General features: G+C 38.7%; 1 protein-coding gene across 1 annotated transcript; it reads right to left on the minus strand.

Annotated features, from left to right (window-relative positions):
* Positions 1 to 274: 274 nt before the first annotated feature.
* Positions 275 to 16,277, minus strand: LOC144974470 (proton myo-inositol cotransporter-like). Its single transcript, XM_078917362.1, has 9 exons — positions 15,276 to 16,277; positions 14,551 to 14,710; positions 12,181 to 12,389; positions 9,133 to 9,241; positions 8,208 to 8,371; positions 6,516 to 6,645; positions 3,234 to 3,475; positions 1,245 to 1,397; positions 275 to 646 (listed from the first exon to the last, which is right to left on the minus strand). Exons 1-9 carry the CDS (start codon positions 15,829 to 15,831, stop codon positions 414 to 416), a joined length of 1,956 nt encoding a protein of 651 aa, XP_078773488.1. The 5' UTR covers positions 15,832 to 16,277; the 3' UTR covers positions 275 to 413.
* Between the last annotated feature and the right edge of the window lie 3,813 nt (positions 16,278 to 20,090).

The raw sequence follows: 20,090 nt of genomic DNA on the forward strand, positions 1-20,090 counted from the left end.
TTTGGTGGTACAGAAAGGGATTATCCACTTATGCATCATAAACACATTTAGTAGAATTTGCCTGGAAGGATTACATCTCTTGAATGTCGTTTCCTTTTTTTTTTTTTTTTGATATAACGTACAATTTTGTCAAATTGTATTAAATCACTAGCTTTTGATAAATGATTATAATGGAAAACATAAAATATTATAAATGAACGAAAAAGCTTGTCTTGGTGGTTCAATAAGTAGGCCCAATTGACTATATAAAAAGAAAAGATTAAGGAAACGTATGTGTATATCAGAATCACAGTGATCAAAATCAACAGTTTATGGGACAGGTGATAAAATTAACAATGATAAATCAACAGTTTATGGGACAGGTGATAAAATTAACAATGATAAATCAACAGTTTATGGGACAGGTGATAAAATTAACAATGATAAATCAACGCTAGGTTTTCGTCTTTAATCTGATTGGACGATTGAGTGTCACGTGACATGCGATGTGAAGTGTGTGACGCGAGACATGGCCCACAACACGAACACCAAGGGTTCTTGAATAGCTCTTCTATGTCCTCCAGGGTTTTCCCCTTCGTCTCTGGTACGTAAAAAGCAAAGAACATCAACCCCAGGCAGGCAAAGCCGCTGAACAGCCAGTAGGTTCCTGGAAGTAAGGGGGTGATGAGAGGTCATTGAAGTCAGCACCTGTTTCTCTCTCTCTCTCTCTCTCTCTCTCTCTCTCTCTCTCTCTCTCTCTCTCTCTCTCTCTCTCTCTCTCTCTCTCTCTTTCCTCTCTCTCTCTCTTCTCTTTTCCTCTCCTCTCTCTCTCTCTCTCTCTCCTCTCTCTCTCTCTCTCTCTCTCTCTCTCTCTCTCTCTCTCTCTCTCTCTCTCTCTCTCTCTCTCTCTCTTATTTTCTTTTATTTCCCATCGTTTTGCAGTGCTCCTGCAAACAGTCTCTAAAAAATTGAGCTTTACAAAGCGTAATATCCACTAAATGTGCTCAAAGAGCTGGTCAACAGCATTATTTAACATGTAGGACGGGATATGACGCCTGTTAGGCGATTTTACAATTTTTCAGACAAAGACAACGCTGTTAATGGCCAGGTACTCATGTTACACTTGAGAATGGTGAGAGAATGTGAGTAAAGAGCCTTTTCCAAGGACTCAACTATGCGCCGAGCCAGTAGGTTCCTGCAAACAGGGGGTGATGAGAGGTCATTAAAGTCAGCACTTGTTTCATTGCAAACGTTTTTCCACCCACCGTGTATAGTGAGCGTCTCCGTAAGGGTCAAGAAGGTCATCGAGATGAGAATACTGGCAAACCAGTTGGTAGCTGCAGACAGGGAATTCCCGGTGGATCGTGCCCACAGCGGGTAGATCTCAGAGTTGACGAGCCATGGGATCGGGCTCATACCTAGATCAAATAAATAAGTAATAAATCGTAAGAATATCGGGCGGCGAAGTGGCCGAGTGGTTAAAGCATTGCACTGTGATCCGGATGACCCGGGTTCGAGCCCCGCTTCGGGCACTTTCGTTTTTTTCCTTGAGCAAGAGTATGTAATATATCATAATAATATCGGGTGGCGAAGTGGTTAAGGCATTGCACTGTGATCCGGATGACCCGGGTTCGAGCCCCGCTTCGGGCACTTTCGTTTTTTTCCTTGAGCAAGATTATTAACCCCCAATTCGCTCACTTGTACAACATGGGTGATTCCTGTTGACATCAGACATCTTGTTTGATGAGATATCTATATTCCTTCGTGGAATGCCTAGGCGACGATATCTTATGATGTCGTGGCGAAAAAGGCATAATGTTTTAATGTTTATCATAATATAATTTTGTGAAAAATATTACATGATATCCAAGGGTCGCCATGGCTCAAAAGGGAGAAAAGAAAATGAGATTTAAATGGCGCAATATCCATAAAACGTACTCAACGCGCTTTACAATAGGGTCCAAGCCAGCAGCAACACTAAATATAAAAGCAAAATTTGTATAAGCAATGGTAAATTATTGCAACCAAGTGCGGGATTTCGTCAGATCTTTGTAAATCAATTGTCAACAGTCAACAACAACACATCATCTCCGTGTGGTAACTCCAAGGTCTATCATGAGAAAGTCCATCAGATGACGGATTGGACCAGTTGATCCAATGGCAATCGGACCTTGACATAATTTGTGACCCACCGTCTCAAAACGGTATTATGTCGGAACGAACCAGATGCTTAAAAGCCGAATTTTATGTTAAACTGGTCAAAAATATAAGCTATTGGCATTAGCACCCTAGAATATGGTATCCATTCTCCTCAATCAAACACACAAACTCAACACAAGACTGATATTTCTGTCTAGAAATTCAATTTTTAACATCTTAACCATCCCGACTTAATACCGTTTTGTGGCGAAGGGTCACATTTCTCTAAGACGTTATTACAGTTTCCTTTGGGGTTTTTTTTTTCTTCGAAGAGATAACGTTATTAAGAGCCAGGTACTATTTTACATATGATTACTATCAGAGAATCTGAATAAAGAGTCTTTTCCAAGTCAACTTTGATCCGCCGACAAGGGTCTTGAACCAGGAACTTACAGGTCTGAAGACAAGTGTCATACTTCAAGTGCGGCTATGTGGTCTTGTGGTATGACACTCGCTTTCGGATCGGAAGGTCCTGGGTTCGAGCCCCACTCTCAAACAAAAGGACCAATTTCGGTCCCTGGTTCACTCAGTAAAAAGCAATAAATAAAAATGAATATATAATAGCTTCAATATATAATAGCTGTCAACTTTGATCCGCCGACAAGGGTCTTGAACCAGGAACTTACAGGTCTGAAGACAAGTGTCATACTTCAAGTGCGGCTATGTGGTCTTGTGGTATGACACTCGCTTTCGGATCGGAAGGTCCTGGGTTCGAGCCCCACTCTCAAACAAAAGGACCAATTTCGGTCCCTGGTTCACTCAGTAAAAAGCAATAAATAAAAATGAATATATAATAGCTTCAAAAAAAATACCAAACACTGAACGTTTTGGGCTCAAACCCCTTCTTCAGCCAACAACAAACAACAAAAAAAACAACATTGAAAGCACAAATACATTACTTAAAAATCAGATCGATGGCAGAGAAATATTTTGCACATCCTTTCTGTAATAAGATCTTGGAATGTAAACGTTTCACGCTATAGAAACCGGGATATACTCCACGGGCCTAACGGCTCTGAAAGATTACTGTACTTACTACTGATGACACGACTTACCAGAAAAGAAAAATGCTAAGTAGAGCACCATTCCTAAAATTGCCATCCACCAGTAGGGGTTAGGACAATAGTTGTAAGCCCAAGATTGACCACTGGTCAGTGTCGCGTTCACACATTGACCGTAAGTAGAGTGATCGTTCTTGCTGGAGTCCGCATGGAGACAGGTTCCTCCCATGATTGATCCGTGAATTGTTCTATAACAGAATCCACATTCAGGGTCTTCGACGCACTGCTCACACCACCTGAAAAATAATTTCACAATAGGATTCAATAGTCTGATGCCACGCCGCCCGGCAACGGCGGCCATCTTGGTTCTAAACAAGGAACATCATTACTTTTTATTTTTCATGCTGGCTAGAACTTTTCACATGCCTTGTGATCAGAATGTGTAAAAGTCAAAACATGATCAAATTTATGTATTTTTTTACTGTGGATACCCTTTATGCTCGCCGGAGAAATATTTCATTCGGGCGTCCGCCATTGTTCCGATAGTTTAGAGCCAGTTTTACTAAGTTACCATGCGTCATTACGAAGGAAGTACGTTACGACTGTTGAAGAGTATTAAAAATAAGTATTTGAGATATGTGACCCATCGTCTCAAAACGGCATTATGTCGGGATGGACCAGATGCTAAAAAGTCAAATTATAGTCAAACTGGTCAAAAATATGAAACGTTGGTATTTAGCATGAGTGAAATATGATTTTCCTCCTCCTCTATAAAGCAAACAAACTCAACTTAAACATGTTATTTCTGGCTACAAATTCCATTTTCAGCATCTTAATCATCCCGACTTAATACCGTTTTGAGACGAGGGATCACATATTTATAAATTCGTGGCAGCGTTTCATCTCCTAAATTCCTTCATACAAATAGTAGAGCAAGAGTAGGTACGTATATACAGAGAAAAAGGGCAATTTCATAACCCCCCCCCCCCCCCCCCCCCCCCCCCCACCACCTTCCCCCGCGCTGTGTCCTAGAGTAAAGCACTTTAAACTCATTACTCCAATCTTCTCAGGTGTGAATGCTGCCGTTGTTTTTAAAAACGCAGTATATGCAATGAGTTTACAGATTGGGTCGATCATCATAACATGGTAGTAAGTGTGAGCACCATTAGAAGCTCCTGCCAAGCAGCTAAATCACAATAAATGTTCAACTACGTACTCTGCCAGTCTCCAAACAATTGGATTCAATAGTCTGATGTCAACGGCGGGCATCGTTATTCTAAACAAAGAAAATCATTACTTTTTTTTTCTTCATGCTGGCTAGAACTTTTCATATGTCATGTGATCAGATTGTGTAAAAGTCAAAACATGATCAGATTTATAATGTTTTTTTCCCCCTCTGGATACGCTTTAATGCTCGTCAGAGAAATATTTCATAAGGGCGTCCGCCATTGTTCCGATAGTTTAGAGCCAGTGTTACTAAGTTACCATGCGTCATTACGAGGGAAGTGACGTTACGACTGTTGAAGCGTATTATAAATATTGCAAGGAGGCGAAGCCGCCAGAACCCACTGATAAAGGATCAGTTAGTCAGGTCCTGGTGCCACTCACAACCTGTTTCTTTCTGGTCCAAAAAATACCCCAGCAACTTCTTTCCCAGTTCAGAAGAGACAATGTGTCTCCGCCCCGAGAATCAATCATACTCTTCCTAGCCGAACCTCCATCTCGCAATACGCTTCGACAGTCGTAACGTCACTTCCCTCGTAATGACGCAAGGTAACTTAGTAACTGGCTCTAAACTATCGGAAAATGGCGGACGCCCTTATGAAATATTTCTCCGACGAGCATAAAAGCGTATCCAGAGGGGAAAAGGCATAAATCTGATCAGATTTAGACTTTTACACATTCCGATCACTAGAAATATGAAAAGTTCTAGCCAGCATGAAGAATAAAAAGTACCGACTTTCTTTGTTTAGAACCACGATGGCCGCCGTTGCTGGGCGATGTGACATCAGACTATTGAATCCAATTCCTCCCGTTTCCCATGTCTCGGATGCTAAGTTCAATGGCCACCATGATTCCATTCAGCTTATAATATTATGTACTTGGGGCAATGCCTGAGAGGAGTTGTTTGTTTTTTTGTTTTTAAGGGTTTTACGGCGCTTGCAACACATTTAGGTTATATCAGCGCCAGTAAAAAGGAAGAAAATGGGATAGTAAAAAGTTCTTGAATTACAATTAAAGCACCCAAGAGAAAGTAAGACAAAGGGGAATGGGAACAAATAGGGATTAGATGTAGATTCCAAGAGAATACAACCAATGTACTTAGTTTGAGATCACCTATAAGTCTCATCCGGACAAAAGCACAAAATCCAACAAAGAGGAATGCACTCAAATGCTTACATTATACATTAAAAATAAATATAATAATACATAACAGGGAGATGATTTACAAGGAAAAAAATATCATCTCCCAAAACAATAACTATGCATTTGACTGTTTCCCTCCCAGCAGGGACTCCGACCAGGGCCAGGACAAAACCAAGTAATCTCATCCCAAGACAAAGACAGAAAGCATGTTGGAAAACAGATATAAGGGGATAGAAGACACAGTATGTACCTCCCTGCCCACTATGGGAGGTCAGGATCCCCACCCAATCTGTGAGGAGTTGCCCATCATAAACTCTTTATTGTGTTTAGCCATGCAATGCGTGCCAAGAGCAATTTAAATAATTTTTAAAAAATTCCCTTTATTCATCCCATAGGGGAAATATGTCTCCTGGGTCTATTCCAAGGCAAAATTTGAATAACCCAAGTGTCAGCCGCAGTGCAACGCCACAAATTAAGCTAGGGCGAGGTGACTTGCTCAAGGACACACGGCGCAGCGGCGGGTGATCGAACTCGGTACCTTTCGGGTACGAAGCAAAGATCGTACCGCTGAGCCACGCTGTCGTTTCATACCATATGACATACAAATACGTAATATCGAGCAATAATACTCTTCAACAGTCGTAACGTCATTTCCTTCCTAATGACGCTGGTAACTTAGTAACACTGGCTCTAAATTATCGGAACAATGGCGGACGCCGTAAGAAATATTTCTCCGGCGAGCATAAAAGCGTATCCAGAGGAAAAAAACCCCATAAATTTGATCATGTTTTGACTTTTACACATTCTGATCACAAGGCATATGAAAAGTTCTAGCCAGCATGAAGAATAAAAAGTAATGATTTTCTTTGTTTAGAACCAAGATGGCCGCCGTTGCCGGACGGCGTGACATCAGACTATTGAATCGAATTTCAAAGAAATTGTACTCGTACTCGTATGGCTACCACCTACTTGTAGCTGGAGCATTGTAAATAATCATCACGCCCAGCCGTCATATTATACCCATGGTGGGATATGGGTGGAGAATTGATGGCCGATAGTTGGAAGGCAATGGCAGACAAAGCAAGACTCAGCCCGGTTCCTGGTGGTTGAAGAGGGATATATTATAGAGATTATGATGGAAAATATGATAAGCGATGGTAGTGATGATGATGAAGCGAAAGAAAAGAGAAAATAGCAAAAGAAGAAGAAGAAGAAGAAGGAAAAGAAAAGATAGCAAAAGAAGAATGAAGAAGAAGAAGAAGAAGAAGAAGAAGAAGAAGAAGAAGAAGAAGAAGAAGAAGAAGAAGAAAAAGAAGAAGAAGAAGAAGAACAACAACAACAACAACAACAACAACAACAACAAGATGATGATGATGATGATGATGATGATGAAGGAGAAGAAGAAGATGATGATAAAAAAAAAGATGATAGAGATGATGACAGTGATGGTGGTGTGGTGGTGGTGCTGGAGGTGATGAGGATGAAGATAATATCGACGATGGTGATGGTGGTGGTGGTGGTGGTGACGATGATGATGATGATGAAGATGATGATGATGATGATGATGATGATGGTGACGTATTATGAGAGGATTGGAATAGAATGTGTGGTGAATAAGAAGAGCAGGAGAGGAAGGAGGGGGTGGGGGAAAAGAATGGAGAGGAGGATGACGTCATTGACAACGTGGATTAGAGGAAAAGGGGAATGAAGAGAATTTGACTCAGTAGCCTAATGTCACGGCGGCCATCGTGGTTCTAAACATAGAAAATGGGTACTTTTTATTCCTCATGCTGGCTAGAACTTTTCATACGTGATGTGATCAGAACGTAAAAAAGTCAAAACATGATATTTATGTTTTTCTCATCTGGATACACTTTTATGCTCGTCGGAGAAATATTTCATAAGGGCCTCCGCCATTGTTCCGATAGTTTAGAGCCAGTTACTAAGTTACTATGCGTCATTACGAGGGAAGTGACGTCATGACTGTTGAAGCCAATTGCATTGTAAGGAGGACAAAGTAGTAAGAGTGAGATAAGAAGGAAGAGGGAGAGAAGAAATAAATGGGTGTAAGGGAGGAGTAGGAGAAGAAGATGGAGAGGAGAGTAACAGAGGAAGAGGATGAGGGTAAGATGAATGAACGGGAAGAGGATGAGGGGAGGAGGAGGAGTAGGAGGAGGAGGAGGAGGAGGAGTAAGGAGGAGGAGGAGAGGAGGAGAGTAACAGAGGAAGAGGATGATGGTAAGATGAATTAACAGGAAGAAGATGAGGGGAGGAGGAGGAGGAGGAGAGGAGAGTAACAGAGGAAGAGGATGGGGGTAAAGTGGATGAACAGGAAGAAGATGAAGGGAGGAGGAGGAGGAAGAGGAGTAGTAGTAGTAGTAGTAGTAGTAGTAGTAGTAGTAGTAGTAGCAGTAGTAGTAGTAGTAGTAGTAGTAGTAGTAGTTGTTGTTGTTGTTGTTGTTGTTGTTGTTGTTGTTGTTGTTGTAGTAGTAGTAGTAGTAGTAGTAGTAGTAGTAGTAGTAGTAGTAGTAGTAGTAGTAGTAGTAGTAGTAGTAGTAGTAGTAGTAGTAGTAGTAGTAGTAGTAGTAGTAGTAGTAGTAGTAGTAGTAGTAGTAGGATGAGGAGGAGGATGAGGAGGAGGAGGAGGAGGAGGAGGGTTACCTAGTAACGAACACATGCCCAGTTTTTTTCGTCCCACCCTGTCCACCAACCAAACGCCCACGAATGTGAACACAAAGCTTGTTGATGCTGTGGCAGTTGCCAAGAAAAGGGCTTCGTGCTTGTCACTCACGCCGCTCATGCTAATGATGGAAGCACTGTAGTACCTGAGGAAATAAGGGTCGTAATGGACGTGTATATATAGATAGTTCGAAGATGACGTCACTCAGGCCTTTGTTATTGTTTTTGCCATCCGCGTTTGTGAGTTGTTATCACTAAACTTTATTAACCAGACTATAGATAGTATGCGCTTGGCTAAGAAGCTCATAACATTGCCATCCGGAAGTATAAAGGACCAACACACAAAACTGTGTATATCCATGAACGTTTATAGTCAGGTTAATACAGTTCAGTGAGCATTACTCATAAACGCGGATGGCAAAAAACAATAACAAAGACTTGAGTGACGTCATCTGCATACTATCTATAAAAGTTCATGGTTACACAGAGTTTGTGTGTTGGTCCGTTATACTTCCAGATGGCAATGTTGTGAACTCCTTGGCCAAGCGCATTCTATCTATAGGGCAAAATATACAAATATAAAAAATCGGGTGGTTGATTGTTTGTTAGTTTGTTGTTTGTTTTTGTTTTTTGTTGTTGTTTTTTGTTTTTGTTTTTTAAAATTGTTTTTGGGTCTGTTTTTTGTTTTATTTTGTTGTTTTTGTTTTTGTTGTTTGTTTTGTTTTTTGTTTGTTGTTGTTTTTTGTTGTTATTGTTGTTTTTGTTTTGTTTTTTGTTTTTGTTTGTTTTGTTGTTGTTGTTGTTTTTTTTTTTGTTTTTTTTTTTGTTTTTTTTGGGGGGGGGGGGTGTATGAGGAGGATAAAGAATTGTGGAAATGATAATTAACAACAATGACAATGATACTTACAGAATAGTAACGAGTCCGACCAGAGGCTGTAAGAGCTGGATGACACACCCAACAACCAAGGTCCTTCGAACCTTTGGTGTTCGTAACATTCTGACAAAGGTGCTGCCCTCTAGAAGAAAAAGAAAAAAAAAAAGATTGGTGGCTATGCTGTACAGTGTCACGTCTTGTAAGAAAATGAAGTGATGTTGGGCGTGGTGAAAGAATAAATGAGTGACAAAACTATATTATCAAAAAAATATTATCATATTTTTTTGTTAAATTGAATTCGTATCACGTTTCCATCAAACTTGTCTTACTGTAATATGTTTTGTTTTATATCACTGTAAAGCGCTTAGAGCCTGTGACAACGGGGTAAAGCGCTATATAAATGCCATTTATTATAAAACTCAAGGCCCGGACTTGTATTTTGGCTATGTGGTCTAGTGATATGGCACTCACCTACGGATTGGAAGGTCCTGAGGTCGAGTCCCGCTCTGAGCAGAGCATAGTCCTTGGAAAAAAAAAGCTCTTTATTCACATTCTCTGACCGTACTTAGGTGTAAAATGAGCGCCTGGCCGTTAACAGCGTTGTCTCTGTCGGAAAAAAAAACATTGTAATATCGCCTAACAAGGTCGCATTGCGTCCTACATGTTAAATGTTGTTGTTAGTTAAGACTCCTTGTAAAGCGATTTGTGCAAGTTTAGTGGATATTGCAATATATATTATATAATATAAAAGCTCAAATTGTTGGAGAGGGGGGGGGGGGGGGTTCAGTGTTTCATCTTGGAAAAGGCACTTTACACACATTATCATTACCTCCGTTGAATGTGTTTGAGTACCAATCAAAGGTTACGAGTAATGTTCCTGTGATCATAGAATAAGACATCCCTTGACATGAAAAATCTGAAAAGGCGGGCATGAAATAGTGACAGACAAAGCAGAATTAACTCACTCAATCCTAGAGATTTTTGGAAATTATGTAATAAAAATGAGCATGTACATAGATAGTTTTATTCAACTACCATTAACATGTAAAAACTAAAAACGTTAGCTTTGATACTACGCCTATAATTTGTCTCAGAAAAATGTAATAAATAGGCATGTGGTAAAAGTAACCTGGGTAAACAACGGATATAGTCGGTGTTAGGGTTGAGTGAGTTAATACAAATATGTTAAATTCATATCAAAACATCAGTCTGCGTCGAGGAGGAGAAGAAAGAGGAAGAGGAGGAGGAGGCTGTGGCGGAGGAGAAGCAGGAGGAGGAGGAGGAGGAGGCTGTGGCGGAGGAGAAGCAGGAGGAGGAGGAGGATCAAGAGGAGGAGGAGGAGGAGGAGGCTGTGGCGGAGGAGAAGCAGGAGGAGGAGGAGGAGGAGGCTGTGGCGGAGGAGAAGCAGGGAGGAGGAGGAGGATCAAGGAGGAGGAGGAGGAGAGGCTGTGGCGGAGGAGAAGCAGGAGGAGGAGGAGGATCAAGAGGAGGAGGAGGAGGAGGCTGTGGCGGAGGAGAAGCAGGAGGAGGAGGAGGAGGAGGAGGAGGAGGCTGTGGCGGAGGAGAAGCAGGAGGAGGAGGAGGATCAAGAGGAGGAGGAGGAGGAGGAGGCTGTGGCGGAGGAGAAGCAGGAGGAGGAGGAGGCTGTGGCGGAGGAGAAGCAGGAGGAGGAGGAGGCTGTGGCGGAGGAGAAGCAGGAGGAGGAGGAGGTTGTGGCGGAGGAGAAGCAGGAGGAGGAGGAGGCTGTGGCGGAGGACAAGCAGGAGGAGGAGGAGGCTGTGGCGGAGGAGAAGCAGGAGGAGGAGGAGGCTGTGGCGGAGGAGAAGCAGGAGGAGGAGGAGGCTGTGGCGGAGGAGAAGCAGGAGGAGGAGGAGGCTGTGGCGGAGGAGAAGCAGGAGGAGGAGGAGGAGAATCAAGAGGAGGAGGAGGAGAAGGAGAACGAGGAAGAAGGGGAAGAGGAGAAAGAGGATGAAGAGGTGGAAAATAAGAGGAGGCAGAGGAGGAGGTTAGGAGTAGGAAGAGGAGGAGGAGGAGGAGGAGGAGGAGGAGGAGGCCGTGGAGAAGGAGGAGGATAAGGATGAGGAGGAGAAAGAGGTAGAAGAGGAAGCGGAGGAGGAGGATGAGGAGGGGGAAAATATGAGGAGGAGGAGGAAGATCCGTCTGCGAACCGGATCCAAGCTTTTATTGTTGTTGTAAATGAGGCTAATGAGTTTCTAAAAATTATTCACCATGAACGAAACGAACCGATTTTTCACGCTAGTTTGTTTTTCCGTGCTTGGGAAGCTTTTGGGTCATGGCAGCGCCAGTAAAAAGGAAAAAAATGATAGTGAAAAAGATTCTAGAAAATAACTTATTAAACGGACCTAAGAAAAAGGAAGATAAAGAGGAATCAAATCAAATGGGGAACAAATTATATAGATTCCAATATTGTTCTTAGTTTGATTTACAAAATTATGTACTTTGTGCGTGCTCGCTCGTGGGCTTGAATGCGTGTATGTGTGTGTGTGTGTGTGTGTGTGTGTGTGTGTGTGTGTGTGTGTGTGTTTGAGGCACTTTTTACTTTTTGGTGCTATTTTAAACGATTTGGTTTGTTTTGCTTAATATAGATTTGGGGTTATCAAAGACCGAGAAAAATATCTCTAAGATATATAAATATAAAGAGAGAGCCCAGAGAGAGAGAGAGAGAGAGAGAGAGAAAGAGAGAGAGAGAGAGAGAGAGAGAGAGATATATATTGATTATTTTAAAAACTCAAGCTGAAAAGCAATAAGTATATATAAGGTTTGTTCAGCACAACAAGCTTTTACAAAACAGCAATTTGTTCTTTAAGCTATTGCAAACAAAATTTCATTAAATTCTGTGATGTACAAAGTAAATGTTATTAAGAACAATGTTGAATTAATCGTAACAAATGTGATGATTTCTCCTAAAGTTGGGAAGGAGAGGGTAAAGCTTAAATTAATTAAATCTAATTTAAGCTTTATATAGCGCAACATCCACTAAATGTGCTCAAAATGCTTTACAAGGGGTCCCTGGTCAACAGCAACATTTAAGATGTAGGACGGGACATGCCGCCAGCTTACCTTCATATGACAACCTTTCCTGGTCTATGCCAGCTTGGATATCCTCCATTACTATGTCGACATCGTCCCTCCCCCTCAACCTCACCAAGACCCTCCTGGCCTCCTCCTTCCTACCCTTACTCATCAGCCATCTTGGAGTTTCAGGGAAGACGAAGAGGAACGCCAGGAATTGAATGGCGGATGGAATCCCTCCGAATGCCAGCATATATCTGAAAGAAAAAAAAGCATTTTATAAAATAATAATAATAATAATAATAATAATAATAATAATAATAATAATAATAATAATAATAATAATAATAATAATAATAATAATAATAATATAATAATAATAATAATAATAAATAATTCTAATAATAATAATAAAATAATAATAATAATAATATAATAATAATAATAATAATAATAATAATAATAATAATAATATAATAATAAATAATATAATAATAATAATAATAATAATAATAATAATAATAATAATATAAATAATAATAATAATAATAATAATAATAATAATAATAATAATAATAATAATAATAATAATAATAATAATATAATAATAATAATAATAATAATATAAAATAATAATAATAATAATAAATAATAATAATAATAATAATATATAATAATAAATAATAATAATAATAATAATAATAATAATAATAATAATAATAATAATAATATATAATAATAATAATATATAATAATAATAATAAAATATATAATAATAATAACAACAATAATAATAATATTAGTAATAATAAAAATAATTGACTGTTATAGAGCACAAAATCCACTAAATGTGCTCAAATCGCTTTACAAAGGGTCCCTGCCTGGCCAACAGCAACATTTAACATGTAGGACAAGACAAGACTGTCGTAAGGAAATAATACATTTTTTCCGACAGAGACAACGCTGTTACCGGTCATGGACTCATTTTACACTTGAGTACGGTGAGAGAATGTTAGTAAAGAGCCTTTTTCAAAGACTCAACTGATGCGCCGCTCAGAGCGGGATTAGAACCCACACCTTCCAATCAGAAGGCGAGTGTCATGTCACTAGACCGGATAGCCGCAATGATACCCCATTACCCGTTATTTTAATGTTTACCAAATTTCATTGAAAAAAGAAATCGAATGTTACAATTCATTTTATCGTCAATTAAATCCATCTCCAATGGGATTTGTTTTCAAGTCAAGACTTTAATAGCGCAGGCGTCAGCCGCAGTGCAGCGCCACGAAATGGGAATGGGAGAAGGAGAGGAGTTGTTCAGACCCAAACACCACGGCGGGGAAACGAACTCGGTACCTTCTGAGTATGAAGCGATGACTCGTAAATTTTGATTTGATTAATGTTCTATAGAGACAAATTCCCTAAAATAAATTTCGAAGTTGAATTGATCTTGCTTGTACCTAGGAGGCATTAGGGAAGGGGTGATTGTCGCCGGCTCAGATATGGTTTAGAGTTGACAAATATTATGTACATTTCTCTTAAATATAATTTTCTTGTCGCTTGGAAATTCTTATGTCCTAACATGTTACGGTTAACGTTAAAAGTTTAAAACATGACACATGGGTATATCTAGTCTTTTGTTTGTTTTGTTTTTAAGGGTTTTACGGCGCTTGCAACACATTAAGGTCATATCAGCGCCAGTAAAAAGGAAGAAAATGGGATAGTAAAAAGGTCTAGAATTACAATTAAAGCATGCAAGAATAAGGAAGACAAAGGGTAATTGGTTCAAATAAGAAACATGTGTAGATTTCAAGAGCACACCGTCAGAGTACTCAGTTTGAGATCACATAAAAGTCTCATCCAGACACAAGCACAGGTCCCTACTCAGAGGAAATCATTCAAATGTTTACAAATCATATATAATACATAAACTAAGCATAATACAATGCACAACAGAGAGATGATTAACAAGGAAAAAAATATCATCTCCCAAAACTATAAATATACATTCGAACGTTTCCCTCTCAGCCAAGGACTCCGGCCAGAGTCAGGACAAAACTAAGTAATCTTATACCAAGACAACGAAAGGAAACAATTGGAAAACGGGCATGGGGGGATAGAAGACACAGCATGTACCTCCCTGCCCACTATGGGAGGTCAGGATCCCAACCCAGATATCTAGTCTTTGCTTCGGATTCAAGAGATTATACCGAGCTCGAATCCCAGTCCTTGTGTGTGGCCTTGAGCAAGCCGACTCAGCCTAGCTCACTTTACGGCGTTGCACTGCGGCTGATGCCTGGGTATTCCAGTCTTCCCTTGAAATAGCCCATAAAGAAAAATGTCCTCATACTCATTTTGAGGATCAATAAAGGGAATTTCATTACATATTATTTTTCATTCTGCTAACAAGTACAATACCTCCAGCTGTCCGACCCTAAGTAACTGAATCCGGCGTCGACTAAGCTAGCAACAAACTGTCCCCCAGAGAGAAAAAGGCTGTTTGTGGAGACGAGGCATCCACGTATATGGGCTGGAGAACACTCGGCAATGTAGACAGTCACTGTCATCGACCCAAAGCCTGCCAGTGACAAATGAGTACAGCTGCACTTTAAATAATCATATCATGTACATTTATGTACTTTATCTGTGTGTGTGTGTGTGAGAATTTCGTGGTTTGTTCATGGACATTTTTGGGATTTATTTTGGGTCTTCCAACTTTTATAAAAATCTTTCCTTGTACATTATTCAGTATTTGAATCTCTCTCTCTCTCTCTCTCTCTCTCTCTCTCTCTCTCTCTATATATATATATATATATATATATATATATATATATATATATATATATATTCTCTCTCTGCGTGCGTGTGTGTGTGTGTGTGTGTGTGTATGTGTGTGTGTGTGTGTTCAAAATTCAAAGTGCTCTTTCGTGACCGAATTTGCAAGGTTCTAGTTCTAATCCAAACAGGGTTTCTTGGACAATTATATCAATTCTGCTTTATGAAATGTAATAAATGAAACATTGAAATGCGCATTGAGTATGGCAACTTCATGGGAAGCGTCTTACCAAAAATAAAATGCATATTATATTATGTATATTTATTCTATATATTCAGAAAAATGGTGTGGGTGAGGGGAGCCTTACCATATCCTGTACCAACCAAAGCACGTCCAACGATCAACATAGCGACATTTTGAGCAGCTCCCTGGACAACCGCTCCCAGGGCAAAGACCAGACTGGCCATAAGAATAACGGATCGTCGTCCAAACGTGTCGCTCAAAGTTCCACCGGTCAACGCCGCAAAAAACGCCGCAACAATGGCAAAAGTCACGACAAATTCTTGCCAGAAGGAATTCAAAGAGAAGCTGTCTTTGATCAGAAGCATGGACCCGGAAGTAACTCCTGTATCGTATCCGAACAGAAACCCTCCGATAGAAGCAAAGCCACACATAGCCCATACGACTGATTTGGAGTAGGAGGAAGACGAAGAGGACAAATCATCACTCTTCTTGTCTTCCACTTTCCCATTGGGATAATTTCCATAATTCGTGTTTTGATTCAGCCCTAGATTGACATTGGGATAATTTCCACTATTCGTGTTTTGATTCAGCCCTAGATTGACTTTTCCAAAATCAACAGCGTCCTCCTTCTGAATTAGTGGAGACTCTTCATCACAGTCGTCGGCATTCCATGAAGTCATGGCGTAATCCAATGAATTTTAGCACAGGTAATAATGTAATAATGAAATGTATTTATATTGCGCCCAATCCTCTATACAATAAAGCTCTAGGCGCATAAATATAAATATAAATAAAAGGTATAATTTTAAGTTGACATAAATTTAAAGGAAAATAATGCGATCTTTCTAAATGCACAATAAATAACCGTCAGATATCAGACATTATGCACAATGATTATTTATTTATTCGTCTTCTCATTTATTCATACATGTATTTATTGCTCAACTAAAGTTTTATTTAGTTTGGCTGCGTCGATTAAGTTATAGGAATTAAGTAACATTTTAAAAAATGACACGCCATGATAATACTCAACACGTACACATAGCGTGGAATATTAAACTGGGACTCGAGGACAAAGTACTTTGATGATCTTATGTAAGTGTGTCGATTGACACGTAGCATTATTGGGTGATGAAAATAAATCTTTGAAGGGGAAAACAATTCTAACGGTCTATCCAGTGACCTAGTTACGAGTTTTAATTATCATAATTAATTGTAGAGACAGTATTAGATACGCTATTTTTTATAACAATCATTTCTACAACTAAACGTCCTGTTGATAATTTATATCGTCTATTATATTCCTTTTTAATTAAAAAAGTAAAAACGGCAAAACAACAACAAAAATTTTTATTAAACGATGATGTTGATGTTGATGATGGTCATGATGACTTTGGTGAAGGTGGTGGTGGTGATGATGATGATGATAATAATGATCATCATCATCACCATCATCATCATCATCCTCGTTTTGTTTTATGTTTTTAAGGGTTTTACGGCGCTTGCAACACATTTAGGTTATATCAGCGCCAGTAAAAAGGAAGAAAATGGGATAGTTAAAAGTTCTAGAATTACAATAAAAGCACCAAAGAAAAAGTAAAACATAGGGGAACTGGGAACAAATAGGGATCAGATGTAGATTCCAAGAGCAGACCACCAATGCACTTAGTTTGAGATCACCTAAAAGTCTCATCCAGACACAAGCACAGGTCCCATCTAAGAGGAATACACTCAAATGTTTACCAATCATTTAATATAATATGTAAACTCAACATAATACAATGCATAACAGAGAGATGATTTACAAGGAAAAAAATATCATCTCCCAAAACTATAATAATAATAATAATAATAATAATACACATTTATATAGCGCTCATTCTCGTGTAAAACACAAGCTCTGGGCACTTTACAATATAAATATCAATTTTAAGTGAAAAAAAAAATAATAATAAATAAATAAATAAATAAATAAATATAACAACAATAATAATTTATAGCCAAATCAAGGATTCATATAGAGTCAAGAAAAACAAATACAGTAAAAATGTGTCTTGAGATTCTTTTTAAAAGTAGGTAAAGACTTGCACTCCCTCAGACCACGTGGCAGTTCATTCCAAATCTTGGGGCCGAAACAAGCAAACGATCTATCACCAAATTTTGTTCTTGATCTTTTTTCCGAAATTTTCGTTTGGTCATTACATGATCTTAAAGTGTAATTTTCAAATTTACACATGACCACGTGATCTGTGAGATATGCCGGTCCTATACCAACCAAACACTTATAAACAAGACACACTGCTTTGTAATATGTGCGCTTTTCAATGGGCAACCAATGGAGAGATGCCAACAAAGGGGTTGCATGATCAAATTTTTTTTTTGCCAAAAACTAATCTTGCTGCACTGTTTTGCAGCAGTTGTAATTGTTTAATAGAAGCCTGAGGCAAGTTGACAAGCAGCGAGTTACAATAATCTAGTTTCGAAAAAATGAGGGAAACAACCAATGTTTTACATGTTCCAATTGCAATATACTGACGGATCGAACTGATTTTCTTCAATTGAAAGTATAAAGATTTACAGAGAGCAGAAATGTGAGCTGACATTTTCATTTCTGAATCAAAATAGACACCCAAATTTTTCACAGTCTTTGAAACTTTGATCTTTTCACCCCAATCAACACCTCAAGACCATCATTCACCTTCAACTGCCCTCTATTTCCCACAATCATCACTTCTGTTTTTGACTCATTCATTTTCAACTTGTTTGCATCCATCCACTCTTTCACATCCGTCACACATTCTTCCACACGTTTCACAATATTTTCGAGATTTTTAGTTTTATCAGTAGCATAAAGTTGCGTATCATCTGCATAGAGATGATAGCGCAGCCCATGACCAGTGATGACATTAGATAATGGAGAAGTATACAAAACAAAAAGAATTGGACCCAAAACAGAGCCTTGAGGAACACCAAAAGACAATGTATGTTGACGAGAAAGTTTATCTAAAATCATAATCTGTTGCTTTCTGCCATCTAAATAAGATTCAAACCACTGCAAGACAGTCCCAGACAAGCCAAAAGTTATATTAAGTCGTTTAATGAGAATACCGTGATCAATAGTATCAAACGCCGCCGAAAGGTCTAACAATGTCAGAAGAGAAACAGAACCTTTATCTAAAACATCGAGCAAATCACTCGCAACATGGCACAGAGCAGTTTCTGTGCTGTGGTAAGAACGATAAGCTGACTGAAATTTTTCCCATAGATTGTTTTCATGGAAATGTTGTGAAAGACGTCTGAGTACAACTTTTTCAAGGATTTTAGAAAGAAATGGCAGATTTGAGACGGGACGGTAGTTACTAAGGTCATTTACATCGAGATTTTGCTTTTTTATGAGAGGCTATAACTATACATTCGACTGTTTCCCTCCCAGCCAAGGAGCTCCGGCAAGGATCAGGACAAAACTAAGTAATCTCATTCCAAGACAATGACAGGAAACAATTGGGAAACGGGTATGGGGGGATAGAAGACACAGCATGTACCTCCCTGCCCATCATCATCCTCCTCCTCATCATCATCATAATAATAATAATAATAATATAATAATAATAATAATAATAATAATAATAATAATAATATAATAATAATAATAATAATAATAATAATAATAATAATAATAATAATAATAATGTGGCTCATTACGCATCACGTATCACTTTAATTAATTTTGCTACAAACCATGTGCTGCTGCCAAAATTAACCAAAAAACTAATCTATTTAACCCAAGACTAATTAATATATCTGCATATGGTTTCTTTTTAAAATTAGTCGTCTGTGTGAATATCTTGATATATATTGAAATTGAAGACCAGCGACGGTTCATAGTTGAGGTTTTCCTATTGCTACTACTCACTACTCGATCCAGAATAACGCGCACATATGTTTTTTTTTTTTTTTTTTTTTTTTTTTTTTTAAGGGTTTTACGGCGCTTGCAACATATTTTAGGCCAGTAGAAAGGATGAAAATTGGATAGTAAAATCATTCTAGATGTACAATTAAAAGGACTTGAGAAAAAAGGAAGACAAATGGGAATTGTACAAATAGGGAACAGATTTAGATTCCAAGAGCGCACTATCAGTGTACTTAGTTTGAGATTACCTAAATGTTTCACCCAGACACCAACACAAGATCCCACTAAGAGGAACACACTCAAATGTTAACAAATCATATGTTAAAAATGTTAAAAATAACAGTACATAACAGAGAGATGATTTACAAGGAAAAAAAATATCATCTCCCAAAACTATAGCTAATCTCATTCCAAGACAAAGACAGAAAGCAATTGGAGAACGGAGACAGGGGTATAGAAGACACAACAAGTACCTCCCTGCCCACTATGGGAGGTCGGGAATCCCGCCCATATTTGCAGGTCTGTTTGTTTTAAGGGTTTTACGGCGCTTGCAACACATTTAGGTTATTTTTTGTTTTTAAGGGTTTTACGGCGCTTGCAACACATTTAGGTTATTGTTTTTGTTTTAAGGGTATTTACGGCGCTTGCAACACATTAGGTTATTGTTTTTGTTTTTAAGGTTTTACGCGCTTGCAACACATTAGGTTATTGTTTTTGTTTTTAAGGGTTTTACGGCGCTTGCAACACATTTAGGTTATTTTTTGTTTTTAAGGGTTTCACGGCGCTTGCAAAACATTTAGGTATTTTTTTGTTTTTAAGGGTTTTACGGCGCTTGCAACACATTTAGGTTATTTTTTGTTTTTAAGGGTTTTACGGCGCTTGCAACACATTTAGGTTATTTTTTGTTTTTAAGGGTTTTACGGCGCTTGCAACACATTTAGGTTATATCAGCGCCAGTAAAAAGGAAGAAAATGGGATAGTAAAAAATTATTGAATTACAATTAAAGCACCCAAGAAAAAGTAAGACAT

Source organism: Berghia stephanieae, chromosome 6 (assembly GCF_034508935.2).
Source record: "Berghia stephanieae isolate SIO BIC M18660-M18661 chromosome 6, UCSD_Bste_1.3, whole genome shotgun sequence".
NCBI classification, from domain to species: domain Eukaryota; kingdom Metazoa; phylum Mollusca; class Gastropoda; order Nudibranchia; family Aeolidiidae; genus Berghia; species Berghia stephanieae.